The sequence below is a fragment of the Hesperophylax consimilis genome, chromosome 27, assembly GCF_061612785.1.
Source record: "Hesperophylax consimilis isolate HC1 chromosome 27, BYU_Hcon_1.0, whole genome shotgun sequence".
Taxonomy (NCBI): Eukaryota; Metazoa; Arthropoda; class Insecta; order Trichoptera; family Limnephilidae; genus Hesperophylax; species Hesperophylax consimilis.
This window is the reverse complement of record NC_142862.1, coordinates 8420306-8438275: the sequence shown is the minus strand read 5'-3', so window position 1 is coordinate 8438275 and position 17970 is coordinate 8420306. Positions and strand designations below refer to the sequence as shown.

Here is a 17970-nt window from a genome sequence, read left to right as displayed (position 1 = left end):
TAAATTACAGTGAAAATTATCCACAATTACGTGATTACGTTTGACGTTTGACGAAAAAAGCACACGTTCATTCAATATGGCCGGCAATAGCTGGCCGACACAGAGCGCACCTCTGGCGGTGTAAAAACTAACCAAATAACTGGCGCGAATATTTAAATATGCAAAATTACTTGACCATGCGTTTCATAAGAAGATTTCTTCTGGAAGTTTATTTAAACTTTGCAATGGCATTTTTCATTATTATTTATAATTTTTTTTGCTTATTAATTATATCTGATTTTCTATTGACATGTTTTATAATTTCTAAAATTTAAAAATTATTTATTTGCGATGCTTTAATCCTGATTGTTTATTTATATCTTAAGAAATAGGGTAAAAAGACCGTTTGAAGAGAATATGTTTATTTTTTTATTTAGTATTTCAACTTTCAATTTATTAGAATAACCGTTATTAAATTTTTTTTTCTTAGGTTTGTCAACAGTGATTCATATCAAAGCTCTCGAAATTCAATTACACTAATTAAACTTGGTTGATACTATCACTAATTACAGACAAACACAACAGTGATGAACACAAAACTATAAGTAAAGAATAATGTACATGTATGCACCTACATGCATACATGTATACACAAATACATACACTTACACTTATATAATGTTATTTGTCTTATGAATATATTGTTTTATGGTTTTATGCAATTTTAATTTTTTCAGGTCTTAAAATACTTCACACAGGATATAAAGCATCACAAATAAATAATTTCGAAATTTTAGAAATAAGAGAACATGTTTATAAAAGTACATATAATTAACAAGAATTTTTTTTATAAACTCTCTTTTAAATATTTTCCCACTAAACTGGTCTTTCATATTGTAATTCCTAATTCTTATAAACCCAGCCTACTCTTACCCCTCCCCCCTCCTTCCACTTCTTTTTTCCAATTGTAATCTATATTTAATTTTTTACTTCGGTGTATACTTCGTTCATGAAACATGTATTGGTTGTATATAATAAAGTGATATTAAAAAAGTTATTTGTTTTTTAATAAAATAAAGTTTAATAGGATAACATTATTTTATCTATTTCCATTGTATATCAATGCATACGTACATAATAAAATGTGAACATTATATTTATTTATTAATTGGACAATTTGCATAGCGCCGCTTTTGTGAGATATCACCTCAGGGGCGCTATATTGTAATAATCTACCTTTATATATAGATTTTTACTCTCCTGATGAAGGTGTGAACAAAACTAAAATCATGATGCAAACCAGAACCCCACACCGCAGAATAAAAGATAAAGTGAATTTTAAAAACTCCTATAACTTTGAAGTGGTCGAAGAGTTTGCCTACCTGGGCTCCATCATAACGCAGGACAACGAAGACCCAGTAGAAGTAAGAAAGCGCATCACAGCCGCTAACAACACTTACTTCGCGTTGCTGCCAGTGTTCAAATCCCGAAACGTCCATAGGAAAACCAAAATAACCCTGTATAAAACAATTATTAGAACGGTCTTGGCCTATGGATGTGAGGCGGGAACACTGACAGCAAAGTCTGCGGAACGGCTGGACACCTTCGAAAGAAAGGTACTTCGAAGAATCTTAGGAGCGGTGCGAGAGGGAGAGGCATGGAGAATCCGCCACAATAAGGAGCTATATGACATCTACCAAGCCCCCAGACTCTCTACTCATTTACGGCTCCAAAGACTAAGATGGGCCGGACATGTGCACCGAATGCCAAGCACACGTGTACCAAAGAAGGTTCTAACAGGACACCCGGGAGGCAAACGAAAGGCGGGCAGACCTAGGCTGAGATGGGAGGACGATGTCAGGAAAGATTTCAGAGGACTACTCCATGTTGCAGATTGGAAGACGACGGCCGAGGACAGAGGGCGGTGGAGGCTCATGTTAAAGGAGGCCAAGGCTCGAAATGGGCTGTAGCGCCATTGAAGAAGATGAAGGTGTATATATATTCTAACTTTAAACTTTATTAGATACAGTAACAGTTTTAGGTAAAGAATTACCACCAGTTGGAGTAAAATTTACACCTTTTAATTAAACCGACTCTTAATCTCATCGCACAATTACCCTCCTTTTATCCATAAACACGGGTACAGTTAATCAATATGTAATAATCTATTATTTCAGTCAACTTTGTTATAACTATCTTTAATTGTTGTGACAAACTATACGATATTGATTCAACTTATAGACATTGACAGTTGTAACACATATTTAAGCACTGCAAGTCTCCTATGAGCAAATTATATTAGGTACCATAACAGTTAATATCAGTGCCGTGGAAGAAGTGCCGCCCGCAGGGCCTAGTAGCAAAAACCCGCGGAGCGGGTTTTTAACTGCTAGTTATTTTTAATGATACACTAATGTTTTAGAGAAAAGGTTTTTCACGTGTAGCACAAAGGATAACGTATTATTTTGAATCGATAATTATTAGCCTGAAACACTTGTATAAATTAAAAAAAAATATTCCGACAAAAAAATACATGCCGCTGTCGCGAATTGAAGTAATTGAATCAGGTGCTCTATTTATTGAATAATTTGGCGGGTTTTGAATATGTCAACGTAGCTCAATTGGTAGAGCAGCTGACCGGCAATCAGAATGCTGCGGGTTTAATTCCAGGCGGCGGCGTGTATTTTTTCCCGGGAGATTTTTTTAAATCTATTATATAGGTGTTTCAGGCTAAAAATTAGTGCTTAGAAATAAAAAAAAATCATAAAATTATCACGTTTTACATTTCTGTTATAAAATCCTTCAGTTTCATTCCATGAACATGTTTATCTTTTTTAATGCCCATTTTTGGGACTTTTCCATTTAAATAGTTTATGCAATTATATAACTTTTTTCCAGTTTTTTATTCTTTATTTTGTATAATTGAACTGCCCCAGCAACAATCTTTTATACTTATTAAATGATAAATTGAAAATTTTCACAAAAGAATTCACATTGCAACCTTTCATTACTATTCTGGGCAGTGAAAAGTAAATTATGATGGTAGTTATTCCCAGAATTTCTGCACTGAAAAAAAGGCCCGACTTCAATTAATCTCGTATTGGTGAAAACTTCAAAGTAACGTAATGGACAGCATAAAATTTGATAAAGACATGTGCACACTTTGACGAAAATACACGGAGAAAACTTGCTGATATGAAATACTAATAATATTATTAAAAGAAAACTTGCTGATATGAAATACTAATAATATTATTAAAAGAAAACTTGCTGATATAAAATACTAATAATATTATTAAAAGAAAACTTGCTGATATGAAATACTAATAATGTTATTAAAAATCTGGTCAAATTATTCGTTTTCCTGTTAAAAATGGGACTGCAGGTCGTTAAAGAATCAATTGAAAGAATTTCTAACAAAGGATCAGTCAAAATCGAATGTTTTTCGAGGACGGCGGAACACGTGTTCATCCAAATACTGATATTTATAATGCTACTGATACTGATATTTATAATGATGCTAATTAATAAATTAGTGTTTTTCCGTTTTAAGCAGAGTTAAACCGATTATTGGTCTTGCTTTGACAAGTAGGTACCTAAAAATAAAATAAATTTACTCCCATTTTGTTATTAAGTGATCAGATATTAAACTAATATTGCTTGCTTACTAATGGTATCATTATCTTAATTGCCTCATAATGCCCCATGTAAATGATTAATACTTTTTCCTCAACTGCCACAAGCAAGCAAGAGACAATCATAATAAGTTACAATAGGTACATATATTTTTAAGTATTCATTTTTCCGTTCCTGCACTTTATGTGGCCGAGCCATAATTGGGTAAACCTACCAATTTTCACAGGGCGAAACAGCCTTCACGCGTAATATTAAAGGTAACCATCTTATGGGTCAGAAAGAATGTGCAAATTGGTGCGCATTTCTTTAAACTTCGATGGTTTTATAATTTGATTATCTTGGAGAACATTTATTTATACATTTTCGATGGTTATCCCCATAACAGACAGCATAATATACTGTTTTATCTCCCATCCTGCAGGACTAACTAAACTACCAGTGGTCATGGCGAAGGGGAGAGCAATATTGCTGTTATAAAATAAATTTGGATGCTTTTGAACGGCAAGCCTTGCTGCCTGCTGGTAAAAAACTTACTGATTTAAAATATGACCAATTTATTAAAATTCTCTTTGAATTATTCGTAGTCCAGTTAAAAACGGGATTGCAGGCCTTTAACGATTTCATTGATAGGTTTCCTAATAAACTTTCAGTAAAACACGAACGTGTTATCGCGATGTCGGAATAGGTGTTCGTAAAAATTATATTATTTTCGCTTTTCGTCTTAGTATATTATCTGGAAAAAAACATGTGGGTGAGTACGTGTTAATATTAGGAATTTCCTAAAAGCTTAACATAACATGACCTGCAATCCCGTTTTTAAACGGATTTTAATAAATCAGCAATACTTATTTTTCTACGTGTACAAAGGTACAATTAGAAGTGTTAGATAAAATATATCAATGTTTCACAATATGTTATTTGAAAACGCATTAAAATGGCAAATATATAATGTTTTTAAGATAATAATAACATAATGTATAAACCGATGCCAGTAATTAACATGATCATAATGTAATTGTAAAAAAAAATCTTGCAAAATGGAATGAAATTTTTAAACAACAAATATTAATTTTTTCGGATATTTTTTCTGATTTAACAAAATCCAACTACTTGTAGATAACTAAAGCTGACAGATTTGGTTTGACATGTGAGAACTTTGTTATTGACACTTTAAATTAGACATTCAATCAAAAGTTGCAACTCAATACGTAATGAAATAAGACATTCGCCTGTTTTTAGGTGTCCAGACGAAGTGATACAGTTCTAGCTTCCATACACCTGATTTACTTTTCATTACGATGACCTTACTTACGGCAACGCGGCACTTTTTCATATGAAAATATTTTGGTTTTGAAGCCAAAATACCGAACCAGGGGTACAGCAAATATCTATTACGGAGTGTGACCGGATAAATCATCAAAATGATAATTCATCACATTTTTAAAAAGTTATATAAATTCATGGAAAGTGATGAAACAAAAACTTTATTAACTGGGTTGATTAGGTTAGGTTAGGTTAGGTTTAGATTTTTTTTCATCGTGTCTAATGACTTTATATCACTTTTTAAAGGTGTGTTGAATTGTCACTGTGTTGAGTTATCATGGAACTATTACAGGGGTGGGCTATTTTATTTATTGGTATTTTAATATTTATAAAATACTAGTGAATTCCCCGCAATGCTTCGCTATTCTTAGTATTTCTGGGGCACCTCCGACTTCTTCCATCATTTACTACTGTATACCACAATGTTACTGTTAACAAAATTACATTACATCGACATTAATTCGACTTCGTATCTCACTTCAGTGCAGAGTTATTGCGTTAAGTATTCCTCGGGCGTCCCCGACCTCTACCATTTAAAAATCTTTAATCACTTCTGGCACTAATAACAACAAACTTTGAAATTTTCAACGATATCTATGTAAATATGAATATGAAAAAAAATTACAGGCAAACAAATTAATAACACAAATTTGTCGTAGGTATAAATTTAAAATTTCGATCCAAAAAGTCGCCTTTTTACAATTTTTTTTTACCAGTCCTGTTGTAGATGTCCCCGTCGTTGCCCGGGCTTTTCGCAGAGTTTCATGTAGATAGTGACAGACCTCTCTCTTATTTTGAAGGTCAAGTGTGCAAATCATTCTCGGATTAAAATATAAGATAAATAGATAGATAGATTTTATATTTCATTAGATAAACATAGTATTAACTCAAAAAAAATCCAAAGATGCCTCTAAAATCATAAAAAATCGAGTTATTTATTGGCCTATATTTTATAATTTTAAAAACAAATAAATATCTGTACTTATTTTTTGCTAAACCTACATTTCGATTTTTTTTAATATTCCGTTTAGTTGGGTATATTTTGGCCACAAATCAAAAGTTTATATTGGAAAAGGCCCCGTAGCCCTTCCTCAGCACGTAATATTTGAGATTTGCAAAAAAAAATCACACGAGTATATATCATTTACCTACTTAAGGATCGTGTTGTTTCAAAGCAGATCATGTTTCAGTAATTATAAATCATTAATGACAAATAATTTAAAGTACGTATTCGGTATCACGGGAAAATGGTACTGAAATTTCCTACTCGCTTTAATCGCCCCGGTGAAAGATCATCATTCAGAATCGAGACGTTGGTTGAAATAGCTTTAGCCGTGTTTAGAGACATGTCCAAAAAGCCAAGTACTTTCAAAATTTTCAGTTCCACATCTCCTTCCTTCCCCTACTCCCTTCATCGTCACAACATCCCCCAATTAGGAATTCCATAGTCGATACAATAAAGAATAACGCAAGAAGTGCCTTGTGGGTGTGTTTTGTGATTCAAATATAAGCTCAATTTGGGCCTTTTTTCCATAAAAAACTGTGTCTGACCCACTCATATGTCTATGGTCTGACCATAATTACGAAATTCAAACGGGATAGCGATATATAAACACGGATAAAACTTACTGATATGAAATACTATTAATTTATTACAAATCTAATATTGTAGCATTCCGTCATGATATCTGTAAGGAAAAGAACACGTATTCTCGATATATTCTGAGTTACTAATATTTCATCAGGAAGTTGGCATGCTGCCACTTTTTAGTAACATCGTTTTTCTCCGTGCAGGTTCTAAATTGTCTAGAACTAAAAGGTACTAAGGCAGTTCCACATTTGTTTCCATTCAAATTTATATGGAAGGCACTAGTTTTCTTGTTTATTCTATGGGCATGCCATAGTCCCACTGGCTCCGAACAGTTGGGAATGTTACGACTACCATCAACATTATTTGCATATTATCTTGTCTTATACTAATAGCTAGCGAATGAAGGCCGGCCATTGACTGACCACAGAAGTAGGCAGCGCGGTTTGACCTCCAGTTCCTACTGCAGCGAATTTCGTTTCTTGATTCGTATAAACGATTTGATCGCGTGAAAGAGAATGCTGCATCCCAGGGTGACTACTTTACTTTGCTCTTGTTAACGTAACAATATGTTCAGGTGTGATTCATTCAATGATAACCATGAAGTCGAGTATTGTGTGTCCTTACAATAGTTACACACAGTTGAGAGAAAAATCGCTCAGGGTCTATGTCATCTTAGGGAATGTAGTGAGAAGGTCTTTTTTTATCAAAGGATGGAGTGAAAGAGATAAATCATATTGTAGGAGAGAGGAACACAATGCGTCCGATGACCGGTTTCAACAAGATTTCGTTTTTGACAAAATATAAACGTTTCTGGATTTCGAATATCCTGACATAATTTGACTTTTCTACTCCGTCATAATAACATACTCGTATTATTATATCTGTGAAAAAATAAAGCAAATATTATTATACACGGTGTCGGGAAACTCGTAGAACGATCGAGATACTGAGGAATCTACATCACACAAAAATCCAAAAAAAAATGAAAATATTTGAACATTTCGATTTTTTCCCGTTTTTTAAAAGAAATAAGGATGATATTAAACCCCTACCGATGGTCTTTTTTGGAAATTCAACCTAAAAAATTCCAACTTCGAACTCGATTTACTCGAAAACGAAAGCGTAAATAAAAAACTTATGTAAAAAAACGGACCCCAAATGTGTAGATCGTGTTAATTTATTGCACTATGATATTCTAAATACCGTATATGTTTTAAAAAAAAGTTTTATTTTTCATAAAAGAATTTAGAAAATTTGTAAGCAATCAGCTTTAGTTATTTATACAACACTTAAAAGATTATAAATTAGAGCACACAATCAGTATTAGATATTCGAACTCACTTAAGATTACTGTCTATAGCAGGGGTCGATAACTTTTTGCTGTAAAAACAAATGTTTTTCCGAGTCTTTTCTTCGGAAGTTTGAAAAATTTCAACCGTAACAAGTAACAGAGAACACACTACGTAGTTAAACATAATACTTAAATATTATAACGTATTTTATGTTTAAATTTTTTGATATTTTGACGATCGCTTTATCAAATTCAAATTCAAAAAAATTTTATTGCAGAAATATTTTTCTGCAATAAAATTGTATTCAGAGTACAAAGGATATAGCTTATAGGTTACGTCCTATTTCTTCCAGCTAACCCAACAAATACACATTATATTACATAACCCAACAATTACATGTTAGCAAATATATGTAAATAAAAAAATTAAAAAAAAACAGAGGTATTTAATTTATGTAAGGTATTCATTTAAGGTGTAGTGACATTTGTTTAAAAGAAATATTTTTAGTGAAGATTTAAATTTAAGTATGTCGGTTATTTGTTTGATGCTACGTGGAAGATTGTTATATACTTTGATGGCCATGAAGTGTGGTCCTTTTTGAAATATAGTTTTGTTTGCATTTGTTTTGCTTATGATGTGAGATAATTTATATTTTTCTTTGCATATACACTTACGTAATAATCCTCGAACACCATAATAAGACCTGTGCCCAGTATGGTGACCGAGAAAACATAAAATTATTATTGTAAAAATAAAATTATCAATGAATGAAGGAAAAATAATACTGTCTTGGAAACAATTGTTAGAAAAAACGTTATCTCTTCAATAGAACTAATGAATTGAAGCAAAACAAGTTTTATATGTATAAAACGGAAGATTTCATTAAAAAACGGAAAGGAGTAGATTTAATTAGAAAATCGTAGATATTTACCGCTACACAATAGATTGAGGACAGTAATAAACACTTGTCCGCATTTAAAAACGTAACCAAAAGATTATTCGCATTTAACTTGTTGTTGGCCATCCCTGGTCTAAATACTAAAATAATGGTACTGAAAAATAATCAGAATATCTTCATCAGTTTATTGGCTGTTGCAATCGATTTAAGTAAGTTTGTTTTATAGTATTTACATGCTATCCATAAAAAGTTCATTTTAATGGGTTTTCTATATGCAGTATGCTGTATATATACTTAAGGTTCCGTAGTAAGTGTTCAAAGGTGGTTTGAAAGAGAGATATATACATAAGAATATTAGAAAGAGCGCGCTAATATAAAAAAAAAAACAATATTAAGCCCCTGCATTCCCAAATTTTCTCTCTTTAAAACTCTTTAAGTTATTTAGTTCCAAATTTAAAAAATATATATTTTTTATGATAATATTTATACATTTGTTATGCCGAAACGTTAATTATATGAAATTCCCTTGATAAAAAAAAATCGCTGCGAAAATTATTAAAAATACGTTTCGTTTTGTTATTTAATATGTTATAGACATGAAAAAATTCACAGTGGATCTTTAAAATGCAACTAAAGTATTTACCGAAAGATTTTTGCTCTATTTCAAACGAGTCGTGTTTTATTAAATATTTTCACTATTTTCGTTTTTTTTTATATTAGCGCAGTCCCTCTAACATTCGTATTTAGATATCTCCATTTCAAACCATTTTTGAACGTTTACTACGAGGCCTTAAGCGAAAAAGATGAAAATATTTAATAAAACACGATTCGTTTAAAATGGAGCAAAAAATCTCAAAAGTTGCATTTAAAGAAATACTGTGATTTTTTCATAACTATAACATATTAAATAACAGAACAAAACGTGTGTTTAATAATTTTCCGAGTATTCCATGCGATTTTTTTCTATAGAAAGAATTTCATATAATTACCGTTTGGGCATAGCAAATGTATAAATATTATCCCCAAAAATAACTTTTTTTTGGAATTTAAAAACTTAGTGTTAAAGAGAAATATGTTTTAAATCGGTAGAAATTCGGAACGCGGCGATTTGAAGTTACTACTGAATTTTTGTCAAGTATGAATGTTGGTATGTATTAGAACAGGCATACAAATGGAGTAAGAGATATTCCCTAGAAGTGCAATCTACGTCCACCGCTTTGAAAGAAAACTTGTTGTCTGGCAAATGAAATAATTAAAAAATAATTTTAATTTCGGGAAATATGTGAATAATTTAACTAGAAGTAAGAAATAAATTAGCTTATTTATGGTACAAGCACACGCCCACACTTTTATCGGTTTGTGCAGTCAGTGGAAGAAGCAAATATTCTTGTATGTGGGTCAAAACCCAGATGTAACGTTTAATTTTTCAAATCATTGCCAATAAAAATACAGGAATCTGATTAGTGCCTGGCATGTAATATTGCATACAAAAAGTGGTTAAAACGTATCTGTAAAATCTGGTGTGGATCAGAACAGATATCTTATGAACTATTCAATTATTCATTAACTATAAAAGAAAACTGCGAAACAGTAAACTGAAATAGAATTATTCCGTCTGCCTGGAAAATATCTATTGAAAGTAGGGCAGCAAAAGTAGAAAGGAAAGATGAAGGTTGGGAAGTGACTGATTATTCATAACAGTCACTAATTAGTGGGGGTCCCTCACCAAGGCCACACTGAGAGTACCTACCTATGTTATTCGATAAACTCTGTTCGATCAACTGGCCCACAATGAAATAATTATAGCACTTGAATTGAACTTTCACAGAACTTGAAAATCAACTTTGAAATTAGATAAATTATTCAAATAATGTTAAACAACTGGCCCTTAATATTTTTTAACAGAATTTTTCTTTTTGTTTCAGATGACGTCAATGCTCCTCACGACTAACAAATAAAATTCAAAAATAATCTTTATGTTTCTGGAGATCAAAAAGTGCTAGATAAGAAGTGTAATTTTTTAGTATACCTATAGTTTTTCTAATATTTTTGGTTTATTTTATTTCAACAGGATATTATAATGTAACTTCGTTTGAGCTGTAAAAAAATAACACCACCTATTTAAAAAAAATAGAAAATTACAAGTTTTTTGTTTAAGAAGTGCAACCGAAGCCCTCAAAACGGCGTCTTATACGAGAAAAAGTAAGCCAAAAAGTTTATGATGGCGCCCCAGGAAAGAAACTCTATTACACAAGAAGCAGAAACAGCTAACAATGAAAACATTGATGATCGAAATCCACCACAACTGTCAGATCTTACAAAGAATGGAAAAAACCCTAAAAAGAATAACGATGATTCAGCAAATAGTGGAAAAGTTCCAGCAAAGAATGGAATAGATCCAATAAAGAATGGAAAAGATCCGACAAAGAATGGAGACCCAAATTATACATCAAAAGACGGAAGTTTAAACGCAAACGGTGCTTTCATAAATAATGCTTATGAACCTGACGAAGACGAATTTAGGCAAAGAAGATCAGTGGACAGATCAACCAACAATGGAAGAAGACCCTCTGGAGTACCAGAAGAAACCGAAGTATTGGATTTCGACGATATTTTGCCATATCTGGGAGAGTTTGGAGTCTACCAGAGGATTTTGTTCTTGCTGATGATCCCGTTCACCTTCTTCGTGTCTTTTGTGTATTTCTCGCAAATCTTCATGACGCTGATTCCCGATGACTTTTGGTGTATGGTACCAGAGCTACAGAATATGACGGTGGAAGAAAGGTTAGTAGGAATATATTTTTAGGTATTTTGTTATCTTGAACCTTCTGGAACCATATTTACGTTCAACGTAATTCAACGGCTTTTATTTGCCTGCAGCTAGATGACAGCTGTTAAATGCGATATATTTCCGTCCAATTTACGAAAATCTGCAAGTAATTATTTACGATATCTGCAGAAATATATTTGTGATGCAATCCTATGAACGCATTGACATTTTTTATTGCATCGTGGGAACGTATTCTAATTAATTAGTATTCAAATTTCTTAATTACTGTGATACATCCCAGGGTTAGATATGGCGGCCTTAACAAATTTACTCGTATTAATGATTGTTCATTCGTCTTTAGTCCTTAGACCTTTCCGTCCTGCTCCAATTTCTATCACACAGTAAGTTCTCCATGGGACCACCAGTTTGCCACGGGACACCCACTTCCTTTTGATATTCGGTGTCCTGTAGTCAAGCATTCTTTTCACATTGCCAGCTCATCACAGTCTTCGGGACCGATAGCAACTTTTCCTCGTACTAACAGCTGTTCTGGAAAGACCTTATATGTGTTTTACCCCCAATGATCACGCAACATTAGACTCTGTCACGCGTACACTTCGGGTACGTAAAAGCCTCACAATGGACAGCGCTGTAAACTGTCACCTTACATGCGGTCTGGAGTGGCGCTTGGTACCGCCGCGCCGCTCCGAAGTGGACGTGTGGCAGAGCATATTGATCTCCTGAGTCAGGTTAACTCCTTGCAAACAACTTCCGCACAGTAACAAAAAAAACATGGTGCATTAAAAAACAATGTGGTTATCACAAAATTTAAAGTAGGAGATGCGGCGTCTTTGTTAGAGCAAATTTATTATTGACAATCACGACTGCGATCATATTGTTTGCTTTTATCATTACGCGCCTATCAAATCAACGGCTCATTATTTAGCGATAACATATAAACACATACATTATTATGTGGCTGTACTTTTCTCGCTGTGCTAATCTGTACAGCCTATACGGCTTGTTAGTCGGAAGGAGAGAATGTTCTGGAATATTTCCTTGGATCTAAATTGTTTTGTTATTTTCCTACACTAACTAACACTTAAATTTTGAATAAACACTCTTAGCTTTAGCACTGTTTAAAGGTGAAAATTTCCTCCGAACAACAAGATAAATCAAAAAGCAAATTATTATTAGGGAGATACATTTATTTATTTATTTGTATACCGCACAAGGGGCCAATTGCCTGGTGCCAGCGGGAATATGGTGTTACCTATTTGGGGGATGTTGTAAGACTGAAGGAAGTCGGGAGGGGTACGAGATGGGGAAGAAACAGGCTAGCAAGTATCTACCTGGAGTTTTAGATCTGGCCATTAAACATTTTTAAACAAGTTTAAAATATATATATATATATATATATATATTAATTTATTTATCAAAACTCCACCATTCAACATCGAAACGTTTCTTAAAATGACTTAAGCTGCGTTTGTTCAATTAATTAACAGTCTCACAATCTTTTGGGGAAACGGGGAACGGATGTGGTAGGAAAGAAAAATAAGCGAAACCTGAAAAATACAAACTTCGCAATTTTTCCGGTAAATAACGCAAAATTTCGGGTGAATAACGCGAATTTTTCATGCAATGTTCTGTAAAAAAGTATCACCATAGTTACCACATTCTAAATATGGCTTTTACAATCTTAAAGTAAATTTCCAAAAAAATTACAAATTTTAAAAGAAACTACCAAAAAGAGAAAATAACATCACGTATGTTGGAAAATACCACCACACACAAAATAACATGAATTTCACCAAAAAATAATATTACTTTTCCCAAAAAATAAGGCGAAATTTCCAGGTCCCTAAGCATTAGTGCTTGTGGAGTCGGAATGTACCTACCTGTTTTAGGCGAAATTTCCAGGTCCCTAAGCATTAATGCTGGTGGAGTCGGAAAGTACCTACCTGTTTAAGGCGACATCTCCAGGTCCCTAAGCATTAGTGCTTGTGGAGTCGGAAAGTACCTACCTGTTTAAGGCGGCATTTCCAGATCCCTAAGCATTAGTGCTTGTGGAGTCAGAAAGTACCTACCTGTTTAAGCCTTGGAGGTTGCGTTTGAGAAGTTTTTTTATGGTGCTAAATTTTAATCGCAAGTTTTATCGAAGGTCAGCTTACAAAATAATGCATAATGGTTGCGTGTGTAAAGACATAACTTGTTATATTCTGTTATATTGCCTCCTTACGCGTAACGGAAAGATAGGTTGCAATTGAGCTCTCAGTTGCAGGCATATGCAGACATATCGACACAGAACTATGCAGTGAAGATATTGGGTACACGGAGAAAAATTAGTGTTTCTAATTAATTAAGAATCTCTTCAATTTATTCGTAATCCGTTTAAAACCGGGATTGCAGGTCCTTCCAAATGAATTAATACGTTTTCTGATAAACTGAAAAATACGAAAATATTATCTCGATGTCAAAACACTTGTTCATAAAAATCCTAATATTTTCGCATTTCGTCATTATATATCAACAAAAAAAGTTTTAACTCCATCATTTATTTACTTTTATATTTATTTTTATTTCTAATATGGTTTCTATAATAATATGCATTTTTTTAAATTTTTGTTTCACCACAACAATTTCCATTTCCATTATGTTTTATTATTATTATTCTGACATAAATCATGTACGACTACCATAATACGGCCATGAGCCTAGTACGGTAGTTGAGAAAGTAACCATAATTGTAATGTCTTAATATTTATAAAATAAAATTTAGAATATATTTATTATCAAGGCAATTGCAGGTGCTTGAATATATGTTCCGACATATTAGGAACTTACTAAAATGTGCATCAGTAAACGGCCTACAATCCCGCATTTAAACGGACAACCAAAAATTTTAAGAGATTCTCCGTGTTTTCCTCTTGTTCCGAGTATACTCTTAGTATCGCCCTGATGTCAGCTTAGGCATTCAATAATTAGAAAATCATCAAAGTATTTATTCATTTGAAAAATCAAAGTAATATTTTGTTCCCGCTGCGTTTGCCGTATAATCTGTTTACAGAAACTAATAATCCAAGGTTAATTTCGCATTCAATTCCTGTATTATTTATCGCATCTACATTTACACTACGTACCGTAAAGTTCTATGCCAAACCTTTCGTGCAGATCGAGATAAAGTAGAAAAACTGTATCCAATTAGAAGTTCAACAGCTGACGATAATAAAAAACAATTATTGTCTTAGGAAATGATAATATTTATCGTTTTGTACTAGGGGCGTACCTACCTAAATTGTTCGTGACCAAGGTATTTCAGATACTCAACTAATGAAGCCTGCTGAGTAGATATTTAATTGGAAATTTACTTTACATACAGAACAAATAATATTAAGCAGACCATTGATATAACTTCATATCTATGCATTATTCTAAATTTGGTAAAATGTCTGCAGTCCGAATTCGTCAAAATATCAATTCTTCTGTCAAGTACATACATACTTAGAAACAAATGTACAAAAAGGCCATTTACAGACATGCAATGAAATCAAACTACCAAAATAGGACAAAGCCAATAAACAAACTAGTTTATTCTACAAATAAGTCAAAATACATTGTATTAAGTTAAAATTAGTAATTTGTAAACATAAATGCACATATAACTAAAATAAAATAAATAAATGCATAGAAATTGGTGTGTCACTCGTCAAAATCTGAAATATTCGAGGTGTCGTCAAAATGTCCATTTTGTCACTTGCAAAAATCCAAGAATCTCTGAACTTGAAAGCTGTGTAAATATATAACATTGTGACCAATGTCAACAATATGTTTTTCGCACCCAGACATCATTATGTCCAATTATTTCTGATTTTAATGGTGGGAGTAATGAAGGCGTTCCTAACACGGCGTATTTCTTATAAAAAATCGGAATTACAATAGTACCACACTCGCGACTCACTTCAATATTGTCGATAGGTAGGTACTTTTTTATAGTAAAACGAATTCGACACAAAAAGGCAATTTACTTTTATCAAGATTTTTTTGTTATGTTAGTTTTTACAAAGAGCTCGAACAGCTTTTTTCGCCTCAATGACCCACGCGCCACTGTCGCCTGCCGTTCTGCACTATTTGTTATAATTTTTGTGTTGAGAGACCACTTAATATTTAAAGATTTTCACTGACGTAGTATTTCTATATAAAATTCTTAATGATAGTCCAGAATTGCTTGCATTAATAAGCTTTCGTATTCCACTACGTAATACTAGAAGTCGGGATTTATTTCAGTGCAGAAATTTCGGTACTAACTACCATATGTATTCCTCACTGCCCAGAATACGTTGTTATTTTGCAAGTTTTCGTTGATTAATGCCATTGTTGGATCCTGATATCTGCCTCAACCCACACCGCCAAACTCTCTTACTTTCGATGTGACACCAAGGGCTATCTACCACCATAACCACCGATGGGTGGCAGTGGTTGGTTATGAATAAAATTAGGCGGGTATGGAAACACGGGTTTCTTTTTATAATATATGTATATAAGAATATTAGATTGAGTCAATATACACAGCCTATATCTTTTCCACGATGAAATACTATTTCCACTCGCATACGAATCGACTATTATGAATTAGGTGAAGAAATTACAATTTTTCATAAGAAGTCATTTAAAAATTTATTTTCATTGTTGTTTTTACAAAATAGATTATGCATTGTTCTAAATGGGTAATATATTCATACATGTGTACTTTGATTTACTATGCATATTCGACTGATCGATCAGCCATCAATCAAATTTATTGGCATTAAACACATCAATCATCGTGCAGTGTTTACATCTGCCTCTACGGTATAGTTAATTCGTTCAAAGGGATCTTTCAACATCATACAATTTCGGTCGTAATTGTAAATAATTGGTTTTAATCTCTTAATCTCTCTTGATGAAAACGAATTAGGTATGTAAACAGACGAGAAAGGGGTCGTTGGTATAGGTAACGCAGTGTGAGTTGACTTCGATTCCACAGTTGATCCCTCTGCTAGTTGATCCCTCGGACAGTTGATCCCTCTGCTAGTTGATCCCTCGGACAGTTGATCCCCTGAAGGATTATTTCTTCTGTACGTCCTCATTGGTGAAACATGCAGAGAGGATAGACATCCGAATAACAAAATAAGGCATGTTAGGAAGCTTACAGCGTATCTTATTCATATCAGTTCCAGATCAATCGGGTGCGTGATATCGCGAGTGAAAAAATCTCAGCCAAAATTTGTCTATTTTTCTATTCTCTTATTTATGCATTGGACTACGTTTATAAATATTCTACATAGATATGTTTTCGACCAACATATATTTAAAAAGAAATAATAATTTCCCAGTATTTCCGCGAATTCCTTTGTTCCGTTTACGATTACTTATTGTGACTGGCGGAAAAGGGACAGTAAGTTTATATGTTCACTGTATTATAATATTCGAAGAGCGCATACCTTTTCACTGTTTATTAGTCATTTGAATTCAGTTCTGGAAGATTGTCACAATCAGATGAACTGTATTTTAATAACAAGGAAATAAAACATAATTCGGTATGCTCAAATTACATATTATGCAACCGACTTCAAAAGGATTTGGCTTCGACTTCTGAATTGTGAAATAATCATTCATTGTTTTCATTCTTATTAAAGTCTAAACGAAACATGGTGTATGCAAGTTATGCATCTGTGTGAGTACTGTGATGACGTCAACTAAGTTTGATAGATCTCTCTTCCCAGAAACATTAACTTTATCTTCTTTAGGTAAATTGATCAAATATTTTAAAAGAGAATAGAAATTTTGTCTTTCACCAGGAATTCAATAGATAGCTATTAACTGAGATATCAATATATATTATAAAAGTAAGTGTACAACGTGCGTGCCGCTAAAACTCAAAAAGGAGTCCCGATACGAACAAGGGAGTTATATGGTGTGGTAGCCCTCTATCCATCATCCATGAAAAAGGTTCCCGTTTTTACCTGAAGGGCGTGCTTTTGAAGATATAAGGGCTGGATGTTTCGCCCTCTAGACATTTCTAGAACAGTCCAGAACTTTTGAGAGTATTCGAGAACATTCCATAACATTCCAGAACATCCCAAAACATTCTGGAATATACGGGAATAATTATTTTACAAGCAATAATTATTAGCCTGAAATACTCATCCACATTGAAAAATCTCCTGATAAAAGATACATGACGCCAACGGGACTTGAACCCGATTTCCGGTCGATTTCCGGTCGACAGCTCTGACCTCTGACCACTTTTTAGCCACCATAGCTCAGTGGAATGTCTTTTTTTTATTTTTTATTGTCAATTTTTTTGATACATACAGTTACATATACAATTATACAAAATACAAGGAGTAACAAAAAAATCCCACAAAGGCGAAGCCTGTGCGTGGGCATTATAAGGTGAAAATCAAAACAGTGGTGGTTATAATTATCTATGGTTTAA

General features: G+C 33.1%; 1 protein-coding gene across 1 annotated transcript in view; it reads left to right on the top strand.

The window, feature by feature from the left end:
- Window positions 1-11486: 11486 nt before the first annotated feature.
- The window catches only part of LOC149410546 (organic cation transporter protein), a 59237-nt gene continuing 52753 nt past the window's right edge, over window positions 11487-17970 (top strand). The window contains exon 1 of the mRNA XM_089648283.1: window positions 11487-11503. Coding sequence (XP_089504409.1) covers window positions 11487-11503 — 17 coding nt within the window. The remainder of the gene's footprint in view (window positions 11504-17970) is intronic.